Source organism: Gopherus flavomarginatus, chromosome 1, assembly GCF_025201925.1.
Source record: "Gopherus flavomarginatus isolate rGopFla2 chromosome 1, rGopFla2.mat.asm, whole genome shotgun sequence".
NCBI lineage: Eukaryota > Metazoa > Chordata > Testudines > Testudinidae > Gopherus > Gopherus flavomarginatus.
The window spans coordinates 158,475,895-158,502,769 of record NC_066617.1 but is presented as its reverse complement, the minus strand read 5'-3'; the positions used below and the strand labels follow the sequence as shown (position 1 = coordinate 158,502,769).

General features: G+C 46.8%; 1 protein-coding gene across 1 annotated transcript in view; it reads right to left on the bottom strand.

The window, feature by feature from the left end:
- The window catches only part of FSTL1 (follistatin like 1), a 78,315-nt gene extending 57,002 nt beyond the window's left edge, over positions 1–21,313 (bottom strand). Inside the window, exons 1-2 of the mRNA XM_050961057.1 lie at positions 21,179–21,313; positions 20,977–21,033 (exon numbers count right to left, since the gene is read on the bottom strand). Of these exons, the coding sequence (XP_050817014.1) occupies positions 20,977–21,033; positions 21,179–21,181 (60 nt within the window). The 5' untranslated portion in view covers positions 21,182–21,313. The remainder of the gene's footprint in view (positions 1–20,976; positions 21,034–21,178) is intronic.
- Positions 21,314–26,875: the final 5,562 nt, after the last annotated feature.

The following is a 26,875-nucleotide window of genomic DNA, read 5'->3' as shown; positions in this document are numbered from 1 at the left end:
TCTGGATTGTTGTAGCCCTGCTCTTGCGTAGCCAGGGCTGCTACAGCCTCCAGTGTTGAGGGTGATGGGGAGTGCAAGCCAGTGACAAAGAGCATGATGGCAAATCCCAAGCTGATGCAAACCACTGCTGCCCTATGACCTCATCAGGAAATGAGGAGCATAGGTTAGTGATGTGCTGTGGGGCAGCAACTCCCTAAGTCATAACTGAGGCACAATCCCAGGACTCCTAGGGTTGCCACTGGCAGATTTTTAACTGGCCTCCCTGGTTTCCGTATTGCCTTGCCAGTGAACAGATTTAACATGCTGGCTTTTTTTCCCACTGGGACACATCAGAGGTCTCCACAGTACACATCCCTATAGTCCAGACTGCAGAGCCATGTTAGGATAAGGGAAGAAAAATGATAGACCAACATAAAAATACACAGGTTGTGTTATTTTTTGTGTCAAATGATTCTCTAAAACATTTTCTGAGTAATTAGCTAGAGTCGACACAAGGACCCTTTTGGTTGGTCAGGGGGCTTGGCTGGTTTTTCTGCGTCTTGGAGGTGACAACTCTCAGGGCTTTCCCTACGGCAGCACAGCTACATGTCATTCTTTACAGAAGGGGTTGAGCATCGATCACCAAATTATTACATCTCTTTGAGCTGGGCTAAGCCAGTAGGTTCAATGTGCCCCCCTGCAATCTCCAGGTTTTTCAATTATTACCTTAGCCTTCCCCTGCTGAGAAAATGAGGCCTGCCAGCTTGCCTCAGAGATTGCTGTAAACTCAGTGGAGGCCAACCTCGCTCTGTTCCTACCCAGGTGTGTGTGGGAAGATTATTCTCTCATTTTACCAGTAGCAGAGCTACTACTAACCCCCCTCAGTATCATAGGCAAACCCAAGATCAGTCCCAGCTTCTCTGGGAGACCCATGCCTATGCTGCAGTTTCACTGTATGGGGGAAACAGAAGGGCGTTCAGATGGCTGGACTGAGCTGTTTGCATGGAAGGAATGTAGGACTCAGCAGAAACTGTCTAGACTAACTAACCTCACTTCAAGGAGTCTGGGGAGGGTTGGGACACACAGAGGGTAGAGGAGTAGCAGGGGCCAGCCAAACAATCTGAATCTATGTTCAATGTCCACAAATAGGTCGTTTCTATAGGTAAATGGACTCATTTCTAAAACAGTTTCCTGTATGCTGGGCTTAAGCTGCCAGAGGACAAGGAGGGAGGGTCAGACTATGAGGTCAGACTCTTCACTGTGACAAGAACTGGGGCTCTTATTTTCTTATAAGCACCATTTATTAGAACAACAACAGTACAGACAACACCCAAACTCTATTCTGAAGGAAAAGGGCAGCTGATAAAGACCGCAATTCATTGGATCTGAAGCACCTTCCCTCCACAGATCTCAAAGCACCGCATAAATATTAGGTAATTTAGCCCTGCAATCCCACCAGTGAAGTAGAAAAGTGATACTATCTTCATTGTACAGAAGCAGAAACCAAGGCATAGAGCAGTTAAGTGATCTGCCCAGGGTCATACAGACAGTCAGTGACAGAGCTTGAATCAGCGCTCTTGGTGCTGGGTCCCAGTTCTGTTTTGGCCAGAAGTCAGAGAAGAATCTTTGGTCCCACAGTTTGGAAATGGCTGTCACAGTGACAGCACTTCAGACCCTGCCCAGATCCACAAAGGGACTTAGGTGCCTAAGTCTCTGTTTTAGGCTCCACTGCAATTCACACAATTCCCACTAGGCTGCTGCCGAACCCTGTAGGCGCCCACACTCACTTGGTGCCTAAGTTTGTGCAGTAAAAGCCCCTCTAGTGCATGTATCTTGCTGCCCCACTAGGCATCTGGGGGCCTACCTGCTGGATAAGTCCCAGAGTGATCCACAAACCAGGGGAAAATAAGCATTCATCTGCCTATCTCATGGTGAGGGCCCCACCAGGTAGGTGTGCTCAGAGGCCACCTACCAGCAGACTGGGAAACATTCAAAATCTGGCCAGATGAGGTGGTGGTGGTGCTACCACTCACCTAGTAAATTTTATCCCAGTGGTTAGAACAGTCAACTGGAATGTGGGAGACCCAGGTTCAATTTTCCCCTCTGCCTGAGGAGAGAAAGGATTTGAACAAGGGAGTCTCCCCTCCGAGGAGTGTGCTCTAACCAGTGAGCCATGGGCTAGTCTGAGGGTGGATTCCCTCAGGCTGTCCTGTTCCTCTGTGGATAAATACTTAAATAGTCATTGGAGAAAGGGAACTGAACTCTGGGTCTCCATCCTCCCACACGGGTGCCCTAATCACTGGATTGGAGAGTCATTCTCTCTCCCTCTCTCTCTGGTCCAATGACTGAAAGGGGGTAGACCCCCCTGTTCAAATCCTCTCTCCTCCTCAGGCAGAAGGGTTAATTGAACCTGGATCCCACGCAGCACTCTAACCAGTGGGCTAAAAGTTACCAGCACGACCGCCCCCTTCTCCAGCTGTTTTGTGTGGAGAGAGGAAGGTGACTCACTCATTCTCACAAGAAACAACTTGGACAACTAAGTTGCCTGGCTCCTGGAGAAGAGGTCCTGACTGTGGATCGCTAGCAGGACTAGGTGCCCCCCTGCAGCCTGGAGATAGCCCTGCCCTTTTCATGGAGTTCAGCCCCTAAGGACACACCTCTGTCATCAGCATCTCTCACTGGGTAGTTTAGGTGTCTCCCTGCCTAGTGTGCTGGCTTTTGTAGATTGCATTCTAAGCAAAGGCGCATGTCTCTCCTCATGTATTGTATAGGAGTCTAGGTGTCTGTCTCACACTTTATTGATCACAGGGTTGTTCTTGTGATTTTCTAGGTGCCTAAAAGTTAGGCACCATGATGCTCAGCCTAGCAATGCCTAAGTCCCTCTGAGGACCAGGCCTCAGCCCTCTCTTCCCAATATGCATTAGGAACTCACATCCTGGGTCTTGAGCTCACACCAGAGCATATATTGAAAATGCTGCTTCATAACCAGAAATGAGAGGCTCCCCAGTTCAAACAATTCATGCCACCACTAGTAAGAAAAACGTAAAAAAGACATCGCTTTATGTTACTTGTGATCTGCTCCTTGACTGTCCTGTTAACCTAGCCTTGCATAAAGATGATGCCAACCAAAAAAAGTAGCAATAAAGGGGGGAATGCACTGTCATGCCACCCTATTCCCCTCAGAGAACCCAACAGGGTCCATCTGAATGCTAACATGCACGGGCAATTTCTCTTTTCTACCTTTGCTTTCTTTAAAAGGAAAAACAAGGTAATTAAATGCCAAACCCTAAGATGGTACAGGATTAAAGTTACACATTTAAACACAAAGTCAGGGAAGGCAAAAACTAAAGCCTAACAGCATGTAGAAATACATTAAACATGACCTTGCAATGTTTGAAAGAAAAGGGTGAGCCTACTATATACCTAGTCAGATTAGAGGATTGGGCCAAAAGAAATCTAATGAAGTTCAACAAGGACAAGTGCAGAGTCCTGCCCTTAGGACAGAAGAATCCCATTCACTGTTACAGACTAGGGACTGAGTGGCTAGGCAACAGTTCTGCAGTAAAGGACCTAGGGGTTACAGTGGACGAGAAACTGGATATTAGTCAACAGTGTGCCCTTGTTGCCAAGAAGGCTAACTGCATTTTGGGCTGTATAAGTAGGGGCATTGCCAGCAGATCGAGGGACATGATCATTCCCCTCTATTCAGCACTGATGAGGCCTCATCTGGAGTACTGTGTCCAGTTTTGGGCCCCACACTACAAGAAGGATGTGGAAAAACTGGAGAGAGTCCAGCGGAGGGCAACAAAAATGATTAGGGGGCTGGAACACATGACTTATGAGGAGAGGCTGAGGGAACTGGGCTTGTGTAGTCTGCAGAATAGAAGAATGAGGGGGAATTTGATAGCTGCTTTCAACTACCTGAAAGGGGGTTCCAAAGAGGATGGAGCTAGTCTGTTCTCAGTGGTAGCAGATGATAGAACAAGGAGTAATGGTCTTAAGTTGCAGTGGGGGAGGTTTAGGTTGGATATTAGGGAAAAAAATTTCACTAGGAGGGTGGTGAAGCACTGGAATGGGTTACCTAGGGAGGTGGTAGAATCTCCTTCCTCAGAGGTTTTTAAGGTCAGGCTTGACAAAGCCCTGGCTGGGATGATTTAGTTGGGAACTGGTCCTGCTTTGAGGAAGGGGTTGGACTAGATGACCTCCTGAGGTCCCTTCCAACCCTGATATTCTATGATTCTATGACATTAGTATCTGCATTACATATCTACATGCTAATAGTACCCAGAGGCCCCAATCTAGATCAGGGCCCCATTGTGCCAGGCACTATATAAACATATCTGAAGATAAGATCCATGCCCTGAAGAGATTATTCATTTGCTCACATTGCAGATACTGTATATTGTTGTGGTAGGTGTCCTCATGTGGCACTGTCATACATAGCCTTTCAAGTTATTTGTCTCAGCATGCAAGCAGGTTTTCAGTCTTAGAAGAAATGCTTGTATTGTTGTTAGTTTGGTTATAAAAGAATCCTTTGAAAGTATTGGGGAGCAGCACGAGAATTTGCTCTCTACCTTAATCTTGCTAATTAGAGTCAATCTGGGAGCCAGCGCAGGTTGGTAGGAATCTGTCATTGGTGCTGCACTGAGATTTCTGGAAGAGGGGACTGTCTGTATGCTATTTGTGATCACCTCTATTCCAGGAGGACTAGTGCATGTGTGTAAATAAAACAAAGTTACACTTAGAATATACCCAGACTCCATGGTCCTGGGAAGCCAATCTGTAGGGCCCCAGAACTTTGCCACCAGTCAGTAGAGGGGCAACATGATGTAACAAATGGGATACTAAGGTCAGAAGAGGGACAACAATATATATAGGTGTTCATCTTGGGCTAGATTGTGCTTCAACTGTTTGTGTGAATAAGGGGTCACTGGCATTAGTAAAGGTAGCTTTTAATAGTTTTAAGGACCCAGTCCTACAATTACAGATCTGTTTAACTTTAAGCATGTGACTATTCCTATTGTCTTTAATGGGAAAACACATCTGCTTAAAGTCACACATACTGTGATATGATTTGTAGGACCTAACTAATATGAAAATAGTATATATGTGCAAGATGGATGAGTTCACATTATTAGGAAAATGTCAGCGTTTGCATTTCTTGAGTTTTGAGCGTTTATGTATGTAGTCTCAATATTACATTAGCAGAGGGTTTTTGCATTTAAATTTAGCAGATTACTTCTGGAATCTCATAGACAGCACAGATAGTAGTAGTGTACAAATATAAAAGTACTACTTCTACAGTTACTTTTCTGCATAGCATTACTTCTGTTTTTAGTGGTGGGATTATATATTTACACCTCTACCTCAATATAACACTGTCCTCGGGAGCCAAAAAACCTTACCGCATTATAGGTGAAATCATGTTATATCGAACTTGCTTTGATCCACCGGAGTGCGCAGCCCCACCTCCCCGAAGCACTCCTTTGCCACATTATATCCAAATTTGTGTTATAGCGGGTCGCGTTATATCGAGGAAGAGGTGTATTTACATTAAACAGTAATAAAAACACTTTGTATTTTGCTAGTGTTTTTAATCTGAATTTCTCATTTTACAATCAATTTATTAATCCTCAAAATCTACTGTGCAGTACGCAAGTATTAGTATTACCCTTTCTTACACGTGGAAATTTTTCAGAAGTACTAATCATCTGGCTAGGATGATCTAGTTGGAGATTGGTCCTGCTTTGAGCAGGGGGTTGGACTAGATGACCTCCCATGGTCCCTTCCAACCCTGATATTCTATGATTCTATGATCTGCAGCACATTTAAAAAAGTCAGACCATTTTTACTTGGTGCCTAAGCATGGTTTTTCATGCCTTCTTTTAGGCCTCCAAGTTTGAAAATTTGGAAGCAAGAGACTTGTAGATGGTCATACAGTGAAACGGTAGCAGAGCCAGGCATGGAACAGAGTCTCTGAAAAGTAGTTGCTTGCTCTAATCCAGGGGTCGGCAACCTTTCAGAAGTGCTGTGCCGAGTCTTCATTTAGTCACTCTGATTTAAGGTTTCACGTGCCAGTCATACATTTTAACATTTTTAGAAGATCTCTTTCTATAAGTCTATAATATATAACTAAACTATTGTTGTATGTAAAGTAAATAAGGTTTTTAAAATGTTTAAGAAGCTTCATTTAAAATTAAATTAAAATGCAGAGCCGCCCGGACCGGTGACCAGGACCCGGGCAGGGCGAGTGCCACTGAAAATCAGCTCGCGTGCCGCCTTTGGCACACGTGCCATAGGTTGCCTACCCCTCTCTAATCACTAGTCTATAGTCTCTACTTTCCTATACATAAAGACTTTGCTATAAAAATATTAATAACATACATTTTAAAATCAGAAGACAGCAGCTGAAATATTTAAAAAATGTTACCTTGTTGTTTTAACATCTTCACTGCTGGGGGAGAGGGGAAGGAAAAAAGTGGAGGAAGGAAAGTAATTTCTGGTGGTTGCCATAGCAACTAATGGGAATCGCTAACCCATCTTCTTCTCCTTGTCAACCTTAGATAGGCCTGTCAGGGAAAGTGAGCAATTCTGCCCTGTTCATAGAGCTGCTGCCGAACTACAACATTAAATTAATAGAGAATCTACATTATCATAATGCCAAGTGCCATCCCTACAGCATGTCTCCATTTGTTATCTCTGTGCTACAAACAAAAGCCATGAATAAGTGATAAGCCATGAAAGCCACTTCCTGCTCCCCTCAGAGAGGAAGCGAGTTTTGAAAACGCACCCTCCCCGCCTCTATACACTACTCTGCCTCCATGGATGTCTGTCTCTATCTCTGGGTCAGTGGACAGCATTCAAGTGTACCCCATCCCAAATGAGGGGGGTCCCCATTTTAGAACTCGATTTCATTGTTACTCCCCATGTGCATCTGTTCATTTTTCAATAATTCAGCCCGCAGTGTGGCTGGAAAAATGTTATTACTATAACAACAGACAATATAAAACAAAGCAGCGAAGAATTCTGAGGCACTTTATAGACTAACAGACGTTTTGGAGCATGACCTTTCCGTGGGTGAATAACCACTTCGTCGGATGCTCCAAAACGTCTGTAAGTCTAGAAGGTGCCACAGGACTCTTCGCTGCTTTTACAGATGCAGACTAACACGGCTACCCCTCTGATAAATATAAAAAAAGTAATAATAGTTCTTTGCATGTCCACAGCACCTTCCATCCAAGGGTCTCAAAAAGCTTCACTGATAGTAATGCATTTGTGACTCTGGGCAAGTTCTAGCTACAGGCTTCAGCAGAGGGTCTCCATATAATTTAATACTGTGCACAGGATGTAAAACTATCCTGATAAAATCATGATGACCCCAACTAATTCACCTCTCCAAGGACTCTGTGCTTGTGTCTCATACACTCCTAGGCTGTTAGAGCATCTGAGATCTTTCAGTCAATGGCAAAACATTAGATAACAGAGTTAGCGGGGAGGATCCCATTGTACTTCATTGCCATGCAGGCATCTGATTGACATGTCATCCCCACTGCCCCATGACTAACTGCACCTCCAATCACTTTCCTCCACAGTGTTTGGAGAGGCCACTATATGTTCAGTTCTGGGCACCATGTTACCAAAACGACATGGCCAAATTGGAGACACTTGAAAGAGTGACCATTCTTTGGCAGGGAATGTGCTATGAGGACATTAAAGAGCTAAACATGGAGCAGTGGAGGCAACGTAGGTTTGTAATATCTGAAGGGTGGAAATGAGGTGGTAGGGGAATTATGTATTCATGAACATAGGGCTATAACTAAAACTAATGGAATGAAATAAGGAAAGGGAATATGTATTTACCTTATTTATTTAAGAAAAATATAAAGAAAAACTGGTTGACTTGGAGAGATATTAGGTTGTGACATTGTCTCTGCAAAGAATAGGAAGGAGGCAGCATAATATGGGACATAAAAAGCTAGACTGGCTAAGACACTAATGACCAGGAGTTGCAAAAGTGACGACTGATTCTTGGCACCAACTTGAGACACTGTAAAAGGGTCAGTTTTGCAGCAGATGGGTGCTTGGCAAATTCTGAATCTCAGGCCCCTTTAAAGTGTCTCAGGTTGGGCAGTAGCCACATTTGAAATGTATGGCTTAATAAGTGCATTGTAGGGAGCAATTCTGCATGACAGAGAGTGTGCTTATCTACACACCATTATTTTGTAACCGTAGAGTCCTGACTCTTCAGCATAGTCAACACAGAGACCTCCACAAGCATTCTTTCAAAAGCACAATACAGACAGCGCGAGTGAGTCAGGGATGTGTAACAGTGTGACGAGGCGTACAGTAACTCCTCACTTAAAGTCGTCCCACTTAACATTGTTTCATTGTTACATTGCTGATCAATTAGGGAACATGCTCATTTAAAGTTGAGCAATGCTCCACTCTTATGTTGTTTGGCTGCCTGCTGTCTCCACAGCTGGCAGCCTCCCTACGCCCCCTCCAGTGCCTCCCGCCCACCGGCAGACCCCAAGGATTAGCGCCTTCCCTCTCCTCCCCTCGCCTCCTGCCCGCAGCAATCAGCTGGCTTGCCGTGTTCTGGAGGCAGGAGGGAGGGGGAGGAGTGAGGACTCGGTGCGCAGCCTCCCCCTCACTCCCCTGCCTCCCGAACGCGGCAAGCCAGCTGATTGCCCTGGGCAGGAGAGAGGGGGAGAGCGAGGACTCAATGTGCCTCCCTCCTCCCTCCCCTGTCCCCCGAACACGGCAATAAGCTGGCTTGCAGCATTTAGAAAGGAGGGGAGGAGCCAGGACGCAGCATGCAAAGTAAAGGGGGAGGAGGTGGGGGGGAGAAGAGACAGGTCAAGGGTGGGGGCTTGGGGGAAGGGGTGGAGTGGGCGGGCTGAGAGTTGAGCCCCCTGCCCCTGGTGCTCGCAGTGTAGGGGAAGGTGCCCTGGAACCTAACACCCCACCCATTTACATTAATTCTTATGGGGAAATTGGATTCACTTAACATCGTTTCACTTAAAGTTGCATTTTTCAGGAACATAACTACAACATTAAGTGGGGAGTTACTGTACTATACCTCTTCTCTGCCCTGTGCTGGAGGTGCCCCCGCCCTGAAACACTGGCCCAAAGAACAGTGTCACCTGGGGAAGACAGGCAGTGAACTTAGGTCTCCAAGCACTTCCATCAGGCATTAGCATTCCAGACTCCTTCGGTGACATAAAAAGGTTTGCCTGTTTCTCCTAAGAGGGGGTGCTTGGTGGTGTTGGGGCAGGAGAGAAGCTCACTGGACCTAACCCAGAACACCCAGCCCCACGTCATGGCCTTACAATCTGGCTGCATCTTCAATTAAAAAGTGTGACAAACTTTCTCTGTTGTGGAGTGTGACAGGGTGCTGGGAAAGGGTGGCAGATTCAGCCCTGCCACACCGACTCCTTGTTAGGAGAACAAATTAGAGTGGGCTGGAGGTAACCTGGCCCTAACTGGGGAGGCAGAGACAGCTGCTACCTAATTAGCCTAGGGCGGCTTAAAAGCCTCAGGAGAAGGAAGCCGGGGAGAGCAGGATGAAAGGGAAAAGGCAGGGAATGGAAGCAGGGAGGTAGCTGTCCTCTCCCTGCAGATGGTGAAGGGTTACTTGTACGTGGTGAAACAGTGGTGGGAATAAGCCTAAGAATAAAGTGCACCAGTGGTTACTAAACCAAGGGTCTCTGAGTGGCTTTGTGAACCGAGCAGAGGCAGAAGCCAAGGGGGCCCTGCCACACTCTGCTACGTGGAGTTAAGAGTCCAGTGGCCATTTTTGAAATGAATGTCTATTAACTGTTACTAGACTAGCAAGGGGCTGGCAAGACCCCCTCTCTCCCAACACACACACACTGAGCTGGGACACTCAGTGATAGTGGACCACAGTGTTGTTTTCACAAGATAAGAATAATCACCTCTTGCCAGGCGAAGCTGCTTTTATCTGGGTGGATATAGTGCTGTAGCTGACAACCTGAACACTGAAGTCCTTTCGTTGGCCACAGAATAGGTGCAGCCTGGGCAGTGGCAGAACAAGCTTCCCTCACACTACCCCCTAGTGACGTGACTTAGCACCAGCTGGAGCCTCACCTGCAGGGACAAAAGAAAAATGGAGTCTCTGTGGCAATTCAATCCCTGGCCTCTCTTCTGAGACGGCCCCCATGAGTACCCTATATGGAAGGTTATTTTATTATTCCTCACACCACCACCTCCTCCTCCTCTAGGGACAGGAATGAGTTCACCAGCTCACATCACATGGAGCCACCAAACAGCCATCAGACTTGCAGTTTCTCTCCTACTGAGTCAGGCCTGGTATACATGTAAAACTTAGGTCAGTGAGGCTACAGCACTCGCATGTGACAAATTCACCCAGGAGTGCTGTAGTTAAGTCAACCTAACCCCTGGTGTAGATACAGCCAAGGTGATGTACGAACGTTTCTGTCAACCTACCTACTGTCATTTGAGGAAGTGATGTTCCTACACTGATGGAAAACCCTCTTCCATCACAGTAGGCTATATCTACAGAGTTATGCCAGCATTGCTACATCGACCTAGCTATACAACTGGAGTCTCTGCAATGTAGACAAGGCCTATGTCCTCCAGGAAGTGTAGTAATGCACTTACAAGAGTTCCTGTACACCCTTCATGCCGTCTGGGTTTCCTGGGACATACTTCCTGCTGGGTCAGAAACAAAGCAGCCCAGGTCAGGGCAGTCACAAGCTACAGTACACAGGGTAGTAGAAAGTCTGTTACCTCATTGCTATACATAGTCCCTGCTCATAATAAAAGGTTTATCTTGACACACTGGTCTGCCTGTCAGTAAGATACTACAGTTTCTGCTGATGCAGGCCAAATTCAGATCAGTGACCTAAAGATGAATGATCCAGTTTCACTATCTAAGCTGTCCATACTCCTGGATTCCAGGCTAACATGACCCCTGAGCTTTGAGGGCTGGAAACCAGTTCCTCATATGCAGTGCCCTTTCCTCAACTATAAAGGAAAAGAGCAGCCAAAGATAAGGCTGAAGAAGAAAGCCCAAAGGTAGCTTGGCATATCTGCGAAGAGTTACATCATGCAGCAGGAAAGCAGTTGGCTTCGGGCTACAATTACCTGTGCTCTAATGGCAGGGGTCCCAGTGGCACAGAAAGGCCTCTAGGAATTGCATTCCAGACTGATTAGTCATTGAGTAAACAGCCCCAGACTGTACACCTGGAGCAACATCCAAACTGTGCACCACTGAGGGCCATGCTGGCAATGTGCCAGCAACTTGAGAGTTCTGCCTCATTTGTCTCTCTCCTGATGGACGCATAGAAACTCCTCATTTTTCACCTGAAGTCTTAGGAGCTAATCAGCTTTATCCTTGTGCAGCAGTTACAAGGAGGGACTAGCCAAGTGCTGTATTACAGGATCCTGCGAGCCAGACTTGGCCTTGAGGTTGCAGTTTGTTAGGCCACTGTGATAGATGAAGATTTATTGTCCCATACTGTGTCCTAAGTATGGACAGATTTCTTAGATCGGCACATTTCTCTCTGGGCTTCAGTCACAAATCAAGCTACTCTACCTCCCACTCCAACTGACATTCTGAATCTCCACTGGCACCTGAGAAGACTTAACTATGAAATCAACAGTAAATGGAGCTTTGTGATGAAGGCTTATGGCTTTGAGTTCTTACCAATATTTACCAATGAAGGCCAGTTAAAGAAATACTCTCACAAATTACAGGCAATCTGCAGGGAGCGATGTGGGAGCAAGCCCCACCTACTGGCTAGATCATCAAGATTTTGGCTTCAAGTCTTAGCTCTGTCAAAGATTCTGTGTGACCTAGTGTAAAATTACAAAGAAACCACCTCTGGCTGTAGATAATCTTTTCAGCTATCAGCATATCTTGAAATGCCAATTTCTGGGGAAAATCATCAAGAACAAGATAACTCCAGCAGCATCTAGAGCAGGGATGGGCAAACTTTTTGGCCCAAGGGCCACATCTGGGACTAGAAATTGTATGGCAGGCCATGAATGCTCACAAAATTGGGGTTGGGGTATGGGAGGGGGTGAGGATTTTGGCTGGGGGTGCGGGCTCTGGGGTGGGGCCAGAAATGAGGAGTTCAGGATGTGGAAGGGGATCAGGGCAAGTGGTTGGGGTATGGGAAGGCATGCAGGCTCCAGATGGGGGTGTGGGCTCTGGGGCGAGGCTGGGGATGAGGAGTTTGGGGTGCAGGAGGGTGCTCTGGGCTGGGACAGAGGAGTTCGGAGGGGGATTAGGGCTGGGGCAGGGGGTTGGGGCAAGGGGAGAGGCTCAGGGGTGCAGGCTCCAGGTGGTACTTACCTCAAGCAGTTCCCGGAAGCTGCAGCATGTCCTTTCTCCGGCTCCTACACGGAGGCACAGTCCGGGGCAGCATGCAGAGCCCCCTTTCACAGGCACTGCCTCTGCAGCTCCCATTGGAGCGCCAGAGGGGGCCATTGGAGTGAGGCCAGTGGAGCGCGTAGGAGCCGGAGGGGGGCCATGTCGCTGCTTCCAGAAACCATATGGAGCAGCCCCCAACCCTGCATCCCGGCTGGAGTGCCAGAGCGGGGAAAGCCCCAGACCCTGCTCCCCAGTAGAAGCTCAAGGGCCAGTTTGCCCACCCCTGAGTTAGAGTCCAAACGTCTCTGACCTGTTCAGTTGGGGTTCTGGTCTGGGAGCTGTGCAGACACTGCACTGGCGATGGTGGCTGATGATCTCCTGTCAATGGATGAAGATGCTTTAAAGTCCATGGACTCCCTGGCCACACCTCAGCCCCTCCTCTGGCCTGCTCCAAACCCTGCCCTAGCCTAGCTTGGGACAGCTGTGGTGGAGCATGAGGCATGCACGGTCACCCTGCATTCCTACTCTGAAACCTGCCCCTTTCTCTTGTCATGTTACCTAGTCTTTCAAATCCTCTGTCTGCACTGATTCCTCTCTCTCTATTAGGATTGCAGCAGCACCTACCTAGAGATCCAGGTCAGGGATCAAGGCCTCACTAGGTTAGGCACTGTACACACGCATAAACAAAAGTTAATCTGCAAGCCAGAGAGCTTACAGTTTTAGGGTGGTATTACTTGGAATAATGGGATGAAATAAGCAAACGAAAATGTAGGCTGACTAGCAGGAACAACTTGCTACCTGTGAGAACATTAGACAGTATAATAGTGTTTCAAGGAAATGGTGGACATCATACCATTTGGGACAAAAGTGGACTGGGTACAGCCCCGGAGCACTATGGGGAACCACCCTGTGCTACTCAGCAGTAGATGGACTGGATGGGTCCTAACAGATCTTTTCCGCCTGTCACTCCTATGTCTTGGCTGTCTGGTTGCATTCTGGGCGTGTTTCTGAGAGCAAGGGAGGAGTCATTTATCCCCCAATGATACAAAAGCCACTAAGCCAGCTCCTGCTTTCAAATCAGCCTTTAGTCTGCTTCACCCCCACATTTGCTCGGCTGCTTGAAAGTGGGATTGAAGGATCCAGACACAGCTGAGCTAAGGAGACATGAGATCCCTTTCCCTGCAAATCCACCTGACACCCGACCCCTTCCTAGCCAGTTCATCACAAAGGAGCCTTCAGCCTGACTCCCAGCCCAGTGAGTCCCAATATCTTTGCTGTGACTGACTGGTCACAAAGGCTATTCTTTAATTTAACTGTACAGTAACTAACAGGAATCAGCAACAACATCTGGGCCTCCAAGTATTTACTGCAGGAATTAGGGAATTAGGGAGTGGAATAGGAAATCAGACTTCACAGGGCTCAGGGGATTGGGAATAGGCTCTACAGACATTGACCTCTAAGTAGCTGGTTAGAGTTGCAGACCAAGCAAATAATAATCAATTATTACTATCTGATGTCTGCTCAGTAGCCTAGGTGAGATGAATCACTGGTCTCAGCCCACTTCAGAATTGTTAGGAGCTCTTATTGCCATCAGTGCCAGCATAAATGACAATGATTATCAGCAGCCTTATATGGTGCCCGTCATCATGCGTTTGGAGCACCTTGGTATCTAAACTGGCAGCTCCAGCAGAGAGATCAAGGACTGAATGGGTCACAGGCTGGAACTCCCCTCTGACCACTGAAGGAGGTCAGGATTGAGACACACTGATGGAGTGACAGGAGAAGCTTGCTTAAATACAGGACATAAGCCTCTAGGCCTGGCAATCCAGCACCTTCTTCATTATCTACATAAAAAGATTCCAGGATTGTCACTCTATGCGTCACTGTTATATCTGCTGAACCAGTGTGAAGCGATGGAAACAGCCATACGCGTGGCTGAGCACTCTCTCTGTTCACCAGGCCCCACAGCGCTTCAGGAAGCAGCCAGAACCACGTTCCTGCGGCCCCTCAGGAAGCTGCCCTTGCCTGTGGGTGCCTCCTCCAAAGCTCCCATTGGACACAGTTCCCCATTCCCGGCCAATGAGAGGTTCGGGGGAGGTATCCACAGGCAACGGCACTGCACGGAGCCGTCTGCCCCGCTCCTGACCCCAGGAGCCGCAGGGATGTGGTGCAGGGTGGCAATCCCGTGGGCCGGATCCAAAGCTCTGAGGGGTCGGATCTGGTCCATGGGCTGTAGTTTGCCCACCCCTGGCCTAGGAACTGCAATCAAGGATCAGGGTCCCATTGTGCTGGGCTACGTACAGATATGTACAAAGAGGACAGTTTCAGCTCCAGAGAGCTCATAACTGATAGGACACACAGGATGACATAGAATACATCAGAACCCATAACCATAGCTCAGAGCACCCACAAACTCTGCAAAAGTTTAGATCTAGGTCCAATTCTATTGTTCAGACCCATCTCTAAAATAAACCAGAGTATTAACAGTTTTAGTCTTTTCTTTTGATAACACCAAAGACACCAGCCTGAGGGATAAACCTTTATAAAGAACATTCACTTTGTTCTTAGATCAGCTGGAATATAGCAGAAATGTCTATAACAGAGGCTCCCGTGGAGACAGACACAATCTGGCTGAACAAGGCACTTCTAGGAATCTCATCTGGCTCCTGGGATGGAATGTGAAAACAAAGTCTGGTTAACAGGAGTCTCATTACTTTGGAAGGATGCATCTGGCAGAGTTTTGTCATAAACTTTCATCTGTACAAAGAAAAATGTTCCTCGACATGTAACACCACACAAGAAAGATCAAAGGTGCCCCCAGTCCCTCCTGATGGGGAAGCAGCTGCTCCAATAACAGTAGGCAACACTATGAGTTTCAATCACTCCCCTCGTCTTGTGTGGGGAGGGGATCTGCACACTATGCTTCCTCTCACCAGCAGCTCCCTGTTAATCACAGGCAAAGAATTTGTGCTCTGGCAGATGAAGGCCCTCGCTGCATGCTGGTGAATTTGCACAGCCCAGACTTGTCAGTAAACAGCAGCTTTGTTTGCAGAGGCATGCTACAGAGTCACATACACTCATGCATTACAGACCCTACATATTGTCATATTCTGAAGCTTGCAATATCCACCCAACCAGCCCAGGCTGCTGAATTCATCGTTGGTAACATTCCTATGTATAAGCAGTGTGGTGTAGGGGTTAGAGTATAGCACTGGGTTCTTGGGACAGAGCTCCGAGGTTCTAGTGCTGATTCACCTACTGATTTAGCCCTCAGTCCTGCAAGGTGCTCAGCTCTCTGGCCTAATACAGCACAGCACGTAAAGTTAAGCATAAGCTTAAGTGTTTTGCTGGATTGGGCCAAAGGATTCAACACCCTGCAGGCCTGAGCACTTGCTGTGTGGCATTAGCTAAGTCACTTCTCTCTTTCTGTCTAATGCATTTATAACGTGCCTATCACCATGGACATGCAGGTCCAACCACCTGCCAAGCAGAGATGCAAAGGCAGGATTCCAAGGTGGTGGATGGTGTCAGAGCACAAATATCAGACAGGACAAAATTCAAAGTAATGTTGAGTCTGATATTGCTTCCAGTGAAGTCAATGGCACCATTCCCATTAGCTTGAATCCATGTCTATACCAGTGCTGTAGTTTTGACACACGTTAGCTGGTCAAGGTAAACTACTAGGGTTGACCCCTGCCAGCTAACACATGTTTAAATATAAATGTTCCTGTCTACAATAGGGTTTTAACATGTCATAGTTATGTGTACAAAACTGGTAAAACTTTCTCATATATACAAGTCCTCTGACCTCGTAAAGACAACTGAACAGTATCTATATTCCTTTTCTGTTAATTGGGTATTTACATACTATTCCTTCAGTACCCAGGGACGAGATGTGCACTATATAGGAGATTTAGAGGCTTAAAGATTAACTTTTAGATAATGTTTTCACCTCTTAGCACTCATTTTCTTTCCCATGGGAGAGGATATGGAGAAGGTAAAAGACATTTTGAGTCTCGCTTTCCTCTCTTCTATCCCATACAGAATGGGAAGAGACTGTCTAGGAAGGAGTATGGCAGAAAGAGATCTAGGGGTCATAGTGGACAACAAGCTAAATGAGTCAAAAGTGTGATACTGTTGCAAAAAAAGCAAACGTGATTCTGGGATGCATTAACAGGTGTGCTGTAAACAAGACACGAGAAGTTATTCTTCCGCTCTACTCTGCGCTGGTTAGGCCTCAACTGGAGTATTGTGTCCAGTTCTGGGCACCGCATTTCAAGAAAGATGTGGAGAAACTGGAGAGGGTCCAGAGAAGAGCAACAAGAATGATTAAAGGTCTTGAGAACATGACCTATGAAGGACGGCTGAAAGAATTGAGTTTATTTAGTTTGGAAAAGAGAAGACTGAGAGGGGACATGATAGCAGTTTTCAGGTATCTAAAAGGGTGTCATCAGGAGGAGGGAGAAAACTTGTTCACCTTAGCCTCTAATGATAGAACAAGAAGCAATGGGCTTAAACTGCAGCAAGGGAGATTTAGGTTGGACATTAGGAAAAAGTTCCCAACTGTCAGGGTAGTTAAACACTGGAATAAATTGCCTAGGGAGGTTGTGGAATCTCCATCTCTGGAGATATTTAAGAGTAGGTTAGATAAATGTCTATCAGGGATGACCTAGACAGTATTTGGTCCTGCCATGAGGGCAGGGGACTGGACTCAATGACCTCTCGAGGTCCCTTCCAGTCCTAGAGTCTATGAATCTATGAATCCCATCCAGTCACCTCACTATAAACTCTGCTTCCAAGAATCAACCCTTGTACCCAGAGAAAGGCCAGCTATGAACACAAACAGTCCCATCTTCATGGCAGACCTGCGACACTAGCACACAAATCTTGCACTGAGATCCTGATCCCTCCAACTGAATCATCCAACATGACCAGAGGGCAGGAGGGGGATTCCAGATGCTGACCCCAGGGGAGAAAGATAAATAGAACTACATGAGCGTGATGGCTGGATTCCATCTGGGTGGTAGGGCTCAGGGTCTATTGCTCTTGTGATTGTTACTGAGCTTGGCCAAGAAAAGCTCCCATGGTTTGGCAAGTCTACAAGTTTCCAGTCTTCACAAAAGAACTGCAGGAACCTTTTTTGAAGCAGTTTCTTCTCAAGAAAGATTACTAATGGGCCTAACAGTAGCACTGGGGTGAGTGCAGGATAAAAATCTAGACAGGTAGAGAGAGAGAGAGATACTCCAGTGGAGCTTAGTAGCAATTTTCCCTACATAGGGACTACAGGTTCAATGCCCAGTGTTAATTTTCTGAATATACAGAACACAGAATCCACCAAAAGCAGATAACAACTAGAGAGGTTATCATCTCTGAAATCTAAAAGAGGCACACAATATGTTTCTATGATGTGTACTTAACTGCAAACAAGACATACTTATATTTATACAAAATCATTGCACTGACATATAGCAATAATACACAGCACTTAGATAAGGGGTTTAAACTTCACAATGTTTTCTAAACACTAACTAGTTAGCCTTCAAACACAACCAGCTTCATAAGACAGGTAGGCCAGGATTTCCCACAGCATGTGCCAGGGATATTTAGGAATCTAAATGGTTTGACTTTCAAAAGAGCTGAGCACTCACCAGCTTCCATAGACTGAAATGGAAATGTAAGGTGCTTTGCACTTTTGAAAAATCAAACCATCTATTCAGATACCTAAATCCACACTGAAAAACCTAACTTTAAACCTGGTTTTGAAAATCTTGGCTGTTAAGTTTTTATTATTCCAATTTTATAGATGGAAAGATTAAGGCATAGAGATATTATTGTGCCTAAATTTGGGCATAAAAAAAAATTAAGGCACCTACAAATCCTTCCACAAAGCAAGCCTCTGGGTGTGACCCTCCTTATAAATTAGAAACCCTTCTTTAATATATTTAACACCATTATAAATGTTGGCAGCAAAATGGGCCTTGGAGTGGAGGCTGACAGCTTGCGACCCCCCTACATAATAACTCTGCGACCCCCTGAGGGGCCCTGACCCCCAGTTTGAGAACCCCTGGGCTAACCAGAATACTAGTAACACAGCTAGCATCAGGGTACAAATTCATCCCTGATCCAAATCCACGAGCTCCTACTCTTGTGCGCAGACCACTGTCAAGGTTATTATTTAACATTTATATTGCAGTTGTACCAATACACATCTTCTTAAAAAGAGATTTTGTCTTATACATTGACCAGAATTAATTATGCCATAGTGACAGAGGCAGACTGAGTCCACACTCACTGTGGTGTGTACCTACATGTGGAGGGCTCCAGCCTGGGAGGCAGTGAAAAAAGGCTCCGGCAGCGGGAGAAGACACTGCTAAAAAAGGCAGTGTAGACTTGGGAAGCAATTCTTGGGGGTTTAGACTCTAGAGAATCATGTAGAATATATACCCTGGGGGTCACTCTGTGCTACTCACCTAAGCAGCGCCTCACCGTCTACCCTGCTATTTATACCCACGCTATCTGGGCATGCATTATCTCTACTGTATATGCCACTCTAAGGCTATGTCTACACTGCAGCTGGGATTGACACTCTGAGATTGATCCACCGGCGGTCAATTTAGAGGCTCTAGTGAAGACCTGCCAAATTGACAGCAGATCACTCTCCAGTGGACACCTGTACTCAAACCAACGAGAAAAGTAAAGTAAATTGATGGGTGTAGACCCTGCAGTAATTCGACCTAAGGCACATCGACTCAAGCTACGTTATTCACAGCGTAGGTCAACTTACCACAGTAGTGTAGTCATAGCCTTAGTGTTGACCTATCCTGTGCCTGCATCTCCACTGGAAGATGGGGGCGTGATTCCCAGCTCACGTAGACATGCTTGTACCAGCTCTCATCAAGTTAGTGCATTAAAAACAATAGCGTAGCTGCAGTAGCACGGGCAGCTGCAGTAGCGGCACACATTTGCTTCCCCAAGTATGCACCTGTGGGATCCGGGTAGGTTTGTACTCAAGCCAAATAGTCTATGCTGCTGATTGCCACGGCCTGTGCTGCCACAGCTAGACTATTTTGAGCACACTAACTTGATGAGAGCTAGTGCAAGTCTGGCTACATGAGCAGGGAATCGCACACCCCAGCTCCACGTGTAGATGTGCCTAAGAAGATGGATAACACTGCTTCCCGTTTGAATTCCAGCTTCTTGATGTATGGAAATACTGACTGTGTAAGATGTCAGGCGTTAAGAGAAGGCTAGTATTACTGTATTATTATGCACATAAAAATGTGAAATGTTAATACATGCTATAGCACAAATCCACTCCCCCTCAGTTTTCATAGACACTGCACTAAGGCCGGTTTGGCATTGACCCCCCATCACCTCTCCATCTCACCTCCATTACTGGCATGCCACAGTACTCTGAATTTTTCATCTCCTCAGCAAGATGCTGATATCTGGGGGAGTGTACTGGAGAGCTTTAGTTTCTTTGTTTTTTTTTTAATCTTTTGTATTATTCTAAATCCTGTCTCTGCCATAACCATGGTAGTGAGGACAATGGGTGGGAGGCAGAAAAATGAGCTGTTTTGTAGGAAATCATAAGTGTTTATACATTTTTAGGCAGAGCCAAATTGTGATGCTTCAGGGTGTGGCTAGCCATCTGTAACAAATGTGAAGGGGGATAAAACGCAAGTGGAAAGAAAGATCCTCCCCCAGGGATCTCTTTTCTTCATAAATGCACATTCTGTTTCTCTCCCTAGTACAGCTTGAGTTCATTTTCTTTAAATCACTTCCACATTTTCCTGCGTTAATTATAAAATAGTTTGTTTCAGACCTCACTTTCACAAAGACTGTAGCACCAGGAATTCAGACTCCGCTTATTTTCTATCAACAGACTTTTGGGTTTATGAGTTTGGAGTTAATAACTTCTAATTCCTGAAGAAGGTCAATGCAGTAAAAAAGGAAATCTTCAGAGAAAGTACAGTCTCACTTTAAAGCTTGATCACACAACAGGACTTTAGCAGAGGATTTACAGATCTAATATAGCGCATGGGAACAAAATACTGTTATGCTTTTTAAAATACAAGAAGGCACTAACAGTAAACCAGGCAGATGTAACTTTAGCTACCCAAAGGGATACATCTCCATTCACACTTATATGCTGAAACTTTTACCCCAAGAAAAAAGATTATTTTTCCCAACTGTGGGTGTATTTTTCACCAACTGAAACTGTTTGAAAGCTTTGGAGGGAGAAACTGTTAATTGTTTAAATTGCTCGAAAGAAAGTGTAAATCATCAAGGGCGCTTTTCTGAAACCCCCAGATGATATCCATTATTTCCTCCAAATACCCACCCTTGCGATCCAGTATTTCCCCAAATCCCCCTGCTTTGGATGCTTTGTCTCCTCCGGTAAAGACATACATTTGCTTTCATGCTCATCCGCTGCCTAGATTTCAGGTTCCAACTTTGCAGGAGATCAAAGCTGCTCACGATTCATGGGACTACGAGCACGAACCACCCCAAATATCCCCGGGCTCTCTCGCCTGTGTTTGCAGCTACACTTAATAATATGCCGTGTATGTGTGCGAGCTGGAAATCTAGTCATGGCAAAAAGTGCCCGGGGGAGCCCGGAGCCCCTCACATACCTCAGCGTGCAGCCGGGCGATGGCCACAAGGGCGAAGAGGGCCAGACTTTTCCAAAGCTGCAAAAGAAAGAGAGAGGAAGAAAGATGCGTGTGAGGGGGGCAGGGAAAGGAGGAGGCGCCCAGGAAAACTTCCTCGGGCTCCCCTCTTCTGAGGTCCCCTCCTAGCACCAGCCTCTCCCTCCCCAGCCGCAGCCCCGCTCACCATGTTGCTCCTGGCTCGGGCAGAGGGGCGCGAGCGGGGCAGGCTGGAGAGAAGCGGAGCCGGGCCCTTTGCTGCTTTCCCCTTCTTCTTTTTCTGGAAATTTGATCAGGGCTCGGGAGAGAAGCGCTTCCCCCACATCTGCCTCCAGCTCCGCCCCTCCCAGCCAGCCTCCCCCGGCCCCCTTCACCCGCTCCTCCTCCCCGGCTGCTGCTAACCCGGGGCCAGCAGCGTGTGTGAGGCAGCGCTGCCTCCTCCCGCTCCGACTCCCTAGGTGGGAGGGACCCAGCGCTGCTATGGGGCTAGGAGCCGAGGGTTTCCATCCATCCCGACCACGTGCAGGCACAGGCCCTACCGAGCCTGCCAGCCCCTCCGGGGGAAAACCGGCTGTGCCAAGGAGTCAGCCGTGCCAACCCTCCAAGACGGGCCGGGAGTCTCTAGGAATTAAAGATGACTCTTTAATTAAAGATTATGTCATGTGATGAGACCTCCAGGAATATGTCCAGCCAAAACTGGCAACCCTACAAGGAGAGGAAGGGGCTCTCTCGTTGGGGGAGGGGGGAATTGCCTAGCAGCTGGAAGGGGGAAGAAAGGAGAGGGTGGGTGGGGATGAGCCCTATCCGGTGTCTCCCCCAGCACTGAAAAGAGACTACTCCAATCTGGGTGGGTGGGAGCTGCACAAAGGGAGAGAGTGGAGGTGGTGCAGCAGTGATATAGCTTAAGAGTTGAATTTTGGGTGGGCCCCAACTTCTGGTAGACGGGCAGTCACGCTAGCTGGCCCCACCGTGTGTGAGGTGCCCCAGGGGCACAGAGGCACCTACTGGCTCCCTGGTTGGCAGAGGGGCACTCACACCCGCCCTGCAAGTAAGAGGCTCTGGGGCTAGACCCAGAGGTGCAGGAGCTCTTGTGGTGGGGGCTCTCAGTAGGATTGCCAACCCACCAGGGTTTATTCTGGAGTCTCCAGAAATTGTAGTATGAGTTACGTCATATAATGAAACCTCCAGGAACACGACCAATCAAAATGGGCAACCCTAGCTCCAAGATGCAGTGCCCTCCCACCTCCCAAGCCCAGTGCCACATGCTAGCCTCCTTTCCAACCTGTGGCAAAACAGCTTCACAGGTTCCACCGCTGCAAACGGCTACAACGCCCCACCACAGGCAAAGGCTGCCACTCACCTGCTGGCGCTGCTCACACCCTGGGTGCAGGTCTCCACGTGACAGCAGCAGCCAGGCTGAGGGAGCAGCACATGTCTCATCTGCATGTGTTGAGGAGGGACTGGACTCAGCATGGCTGCTCAGGATCTCTCCAGGAACATGGTGGTGCTGGTGGCTCTGAGGCCCCGTGGCTGGTGTGGCTCAGCCCACACATCACTCTGACACATAGTGGGAGCACGGCTGCTCTGGTGCAGGTGTCTCGAGCCTCTGGGGCACAAACCTGGCATCAGCCCCTGGCTGCCCTCAAGCCCCTTCCTGCCTTATGCTGTGTGCCCACAGGAACCAATGGGAGCTGAGTGTTGACTCAGTGGAGGTGGTGACTCCTCCAGGGAGGAATCAGTAGTTGCGATGGTGGTGGTGATGCTGCAGGCTCACAGGCTCAGCTTTGGGTGGGCCTTGGTGGTAATTGTGGGGAGAATGTGGACTACCCGGGCCCACCTGTGCCTACACCCCTGGGGTGCAGTAAGTGCCAGCCATGGCCTCCTTCTCTCTGCTTCCTTTACGTTTTGACTTAACAGAGACAACATAGTGGAAAGATGGTGGTTGTGATTTGGGCCTTGAGTGTCTGGAGGTGTAGCGGTGTGTATGAAAAATGCAAAGTCCCTCAACACTCTACTGTGGCTCTCAATAATGTTTCAAGAATAAATAATGGTACTATCATGTTTTTCTATACACACAGACCAGCCATATATATTCAGTCCGAATGACATTTGCTTTAGATTAAGAGAACAAAAAAAAAAGAACAAAAGTAAACTCACTGAGAGTACAGTGTGCATCTCTCTGTCACAGTCTGCACAGAAAGAACACAAAATGGCTGATGGCCTCCATAGACAGCAGAATCCTTAAAGATTTAAAACTGCTGTATACAGAAAACACATACATACCAGTGACATAACTGACTATAGCACACTGTCTGATATACTTTTCACTTCTATAGCTGAAAATTCAAAACTTAACATTTAACAGTGCTGGCCATGAGTGAGGGGCACATAACAGCTAACTATGCAAAAACATAATCAGTCAGGAATCCTTGTGGTTTATGTATTGTATATACAACAAAGAGTTTAGATCAGAAGCACTAGTAAGAGGAAAGCTATTCCCTGTACAGAAATAAAATTACATACATCGGTATTTCCAATCACTGCTGCTATTAATCCACCTCCTTCTTACATCTATAGTATCTGAGTCACAAAGGAGCACAAATTATGTATATATTTCCCCAAGTATGAGAAAAAAAGACACGCTGCAGCACTGTGACATTCCCCTTGTGTTGTCTGGACCCCTGGTGTTATCTGCTAGGTCACACCAATCCTTGACTCTGGGAGCCAGCCTTACCCCACTCTGCTGTGAGAAATCCCACTCCTTGGCTGTTCATGTACAGCATGTAAGCTGCTCCCAGCTACGTGAGTGAGCACTTTTGGCCAGCCACTGCTTGGATTGTGCAACCGAATGACACTAACCAATATTACCGGTCCCAGACACAATCCTAGGAATCTCCATCTTGCAGTGTCCAGTTATGCCTGCTGGACACTGCAAGTTCATCAGTTTAGTAAAGAAATTGATATGTAGCAGGCTTGTATTCCAAGGGGAATCTCTGACATGCTTCAAACCAAACGCACTGCTTCAGGTAGAATAAACAAACATATTTATTAATTACAAAAGATAGATTTTAAGTGAGTATAAGTCAAAGCACAACAAGTCAGATTTCATCAAATGAAGTAAAAACAAAAGCATTCTAAGCTAATCTTAACACTTTCAATGTCTTTACAAACTTAGATGCTTCTCAGCACAGGCTGGCGGTTACCCTTCAGCCAGGCTGTCCCCTTTGATCAGCGCTTCAGTCACTTGGTGGTGGTGTCTGTAGATGGAGGTGGAAGAGAGAGAGCATGGAAAATGTCTCTCCCTTTTAACATGTTCTTTCTTCCCTCTTGGCTTTGCCCTCCCCCCTCCACCTTCAGGGTCAGGTGAGCATTACCTCATTGCACTCCCAAACTGACCAAGGGGTGACTCCACTTGAGAGTCCAACAGATCCTTTGTTGCTGCCTAGGCCAATGTCCCTTGTTCCTGTGAAGCTGGGCTAGGTCTGTCCCACACATGCCCTCATGAGGTATAAACTACCCCTCTGTTCCTGGAGAGTTTTGCCTGGGCTTGTTTTAAGCTGTGAGGACACATTTTCAGCATCATAACTACATACATGAAATTACAGCCTATAACATTACTATAACAACAATGCTTAGTGCATCATGAGCCTTCCAAAGATACCCGACATGACAAACTTTGCATTGAATACCACACAATCATATTATAAGGATGAACATAAGGGGCAGGGTGTCACAAGCACACACACACACACACACATCATATATATGATATAAAAACTTATGCTGACCCATATCCCTGCATCTGCAGGCATTGCTTGGCTTCCACTAATAATCTCTGCTTTGCATGCATATAGTAGTGTGTGCCACAATAAATCACTGCTTACGTGTTTAAATTCTCCCCCTCCATGCACACACACACTTAGAAGCCCTCTTGGATCACATGTGGCCAAGGAAGGGGCCAGGGGAAAGGAGAAGGGGACAGGGAAATGGAGGTTCTTCCCCACCCTCAAGTGAGGCAAAACCACCCACAGCATGTAACACCCCCCATAACAGTAATGAGATTTGCTGGTTTATGACCAAATTAGCCTCTCTCTGTTATAATATTTCCCATAACAATGATGGCAGTTGCATCTTACCCAACTGTTGTGATGCTGGTTCCTTTGCTGCTTCCTCTCCTGGTTAGTGTTCTGCCTCCATCCCAAAAAGTTTCTAGGACTCTGGGCCAAGTTCATAATGGCTGTGCCCCAAAGGAGTAAGTATCTGTCCCATCTCCTCTAGTTCATCTGTCCCATGGATCTATCCCATCTCCTCTGGATTATCTTCCCTCGGGGCCTCTTCTGGCTCCTCTCATTCACCAGCCCCTAGTCCAGTAATAACACCAACTGCTTTCAAAAGCCTGTCTAGCACAGCATGGGGCTCCAGAGCAGCACAAAGTACCTGGTCAAACTCCTTATGGTAGGGGCAGGTCGATAGTTGTTGGACTGTCCATTAGAGTCTTTGGCCTTGTGTCATAGTATCTTTCCCCAATCTGAACCTTAGAGTCCAAAAGTTGGGGTACCAGCATGAATTCCTCTAAGCTTAATTACCTGCTAAGATCTGATAAGCTGCCACCAATCAGGAATTCCAGTGCCTGGTACACTCTGGTCCCCCCAAAACCTTCCCTGGGGACCCCCAAGACCCAGACCCCCTGGATCTTAACACAAGGAAAGTAAACTCTTTCCCTCACCCGTGCCTCTCCTAGGATTTCCCTCCCTGGGTTACCCTGGAAGATTACCATGATTCAAACTCCTTGAATCTTAAAACAGGGAGGAATGTCCCTTTCCCGCCCCCCCCCCCCCGTCTCCTTCACCCAGAGGCAAAACAGATTCAAGCTCCATGAATCTAAAACAAAGGGATTCTCCCTTCTCCCCTCCCTCCCTGTTAAGTACAGACTCAATTCCCTTGAGCCTCAACAAGGGGAAAAATCAGACAGGTCTTAAAAGCAAAACTTTTAATAAAAAGAAAGAAAAAGAGTAAAAGTTATCTCTGTACTTTAGACGGTAAAAGTTACAGGGTCTGTCAGCTTATAGAAACTGGAGAAAAAGCCTTCTCCAGCAGAAATACAATTTAAAATACTTCCAGACAAACACACATTTGCAAATACAGAAACAATCAAAAGACTATAACCGCCTTTCTTACTAAATACTCATATTCTGAATATATAAGGGACTGTAGCACGGAGATTGGCAAGAAACCTAGTTGCATGTCTAGTCCCTTCCAGGATGCAGAGAGAACAAAGCCAAACCCCAAACAAAGGCTTCCCTCCACCGAAATTTGAAAGTATCTTGTCTCCTGATTGGTCCCCTGGTCAGGTGTTTGGTTCCCTGTTTGTTAACCCTTTACAGGTAAAAGAGACATTAACCCTTAACTATCTATTTATGACACCTTGTGGTATGTGCTCTTTAGGTTTTTGATTCTTTCTCTGCAGGGACTGATGTCCCTGAATCCCCTCCTCTGCCAGCTTAGACGTGATGATTTCCAATGTATCTTCCCAAATGAAGCTTCTTACTGATCTCACCTGAGATGTTCACAAGAGCCTTCATGTCAACCTCTGGTGAGCTGGCAACATGCTGGGAGGATGATTTCCCAAATGGCATCTCTGTTCAAGTACTGGGTAGAACTGTAGCAATTTGCATGGAATATGGGGTTTAAACACCGACCAGGGTACATAAACTGGTAGGTGACTGCTGGTGCACAAAGAAGTAGGTAGAAGGGCAGAAAAATAGGGCCCCTGAGTTAAATAGCCTGCATCCACTCTGCAAAGTGGATGTTAAGAGTTTAAGTGGAATCTGGGTGTTAATGTATGTCCCCAGCAACTCTGGGTTTAAAGCATTTCCAAACCCAG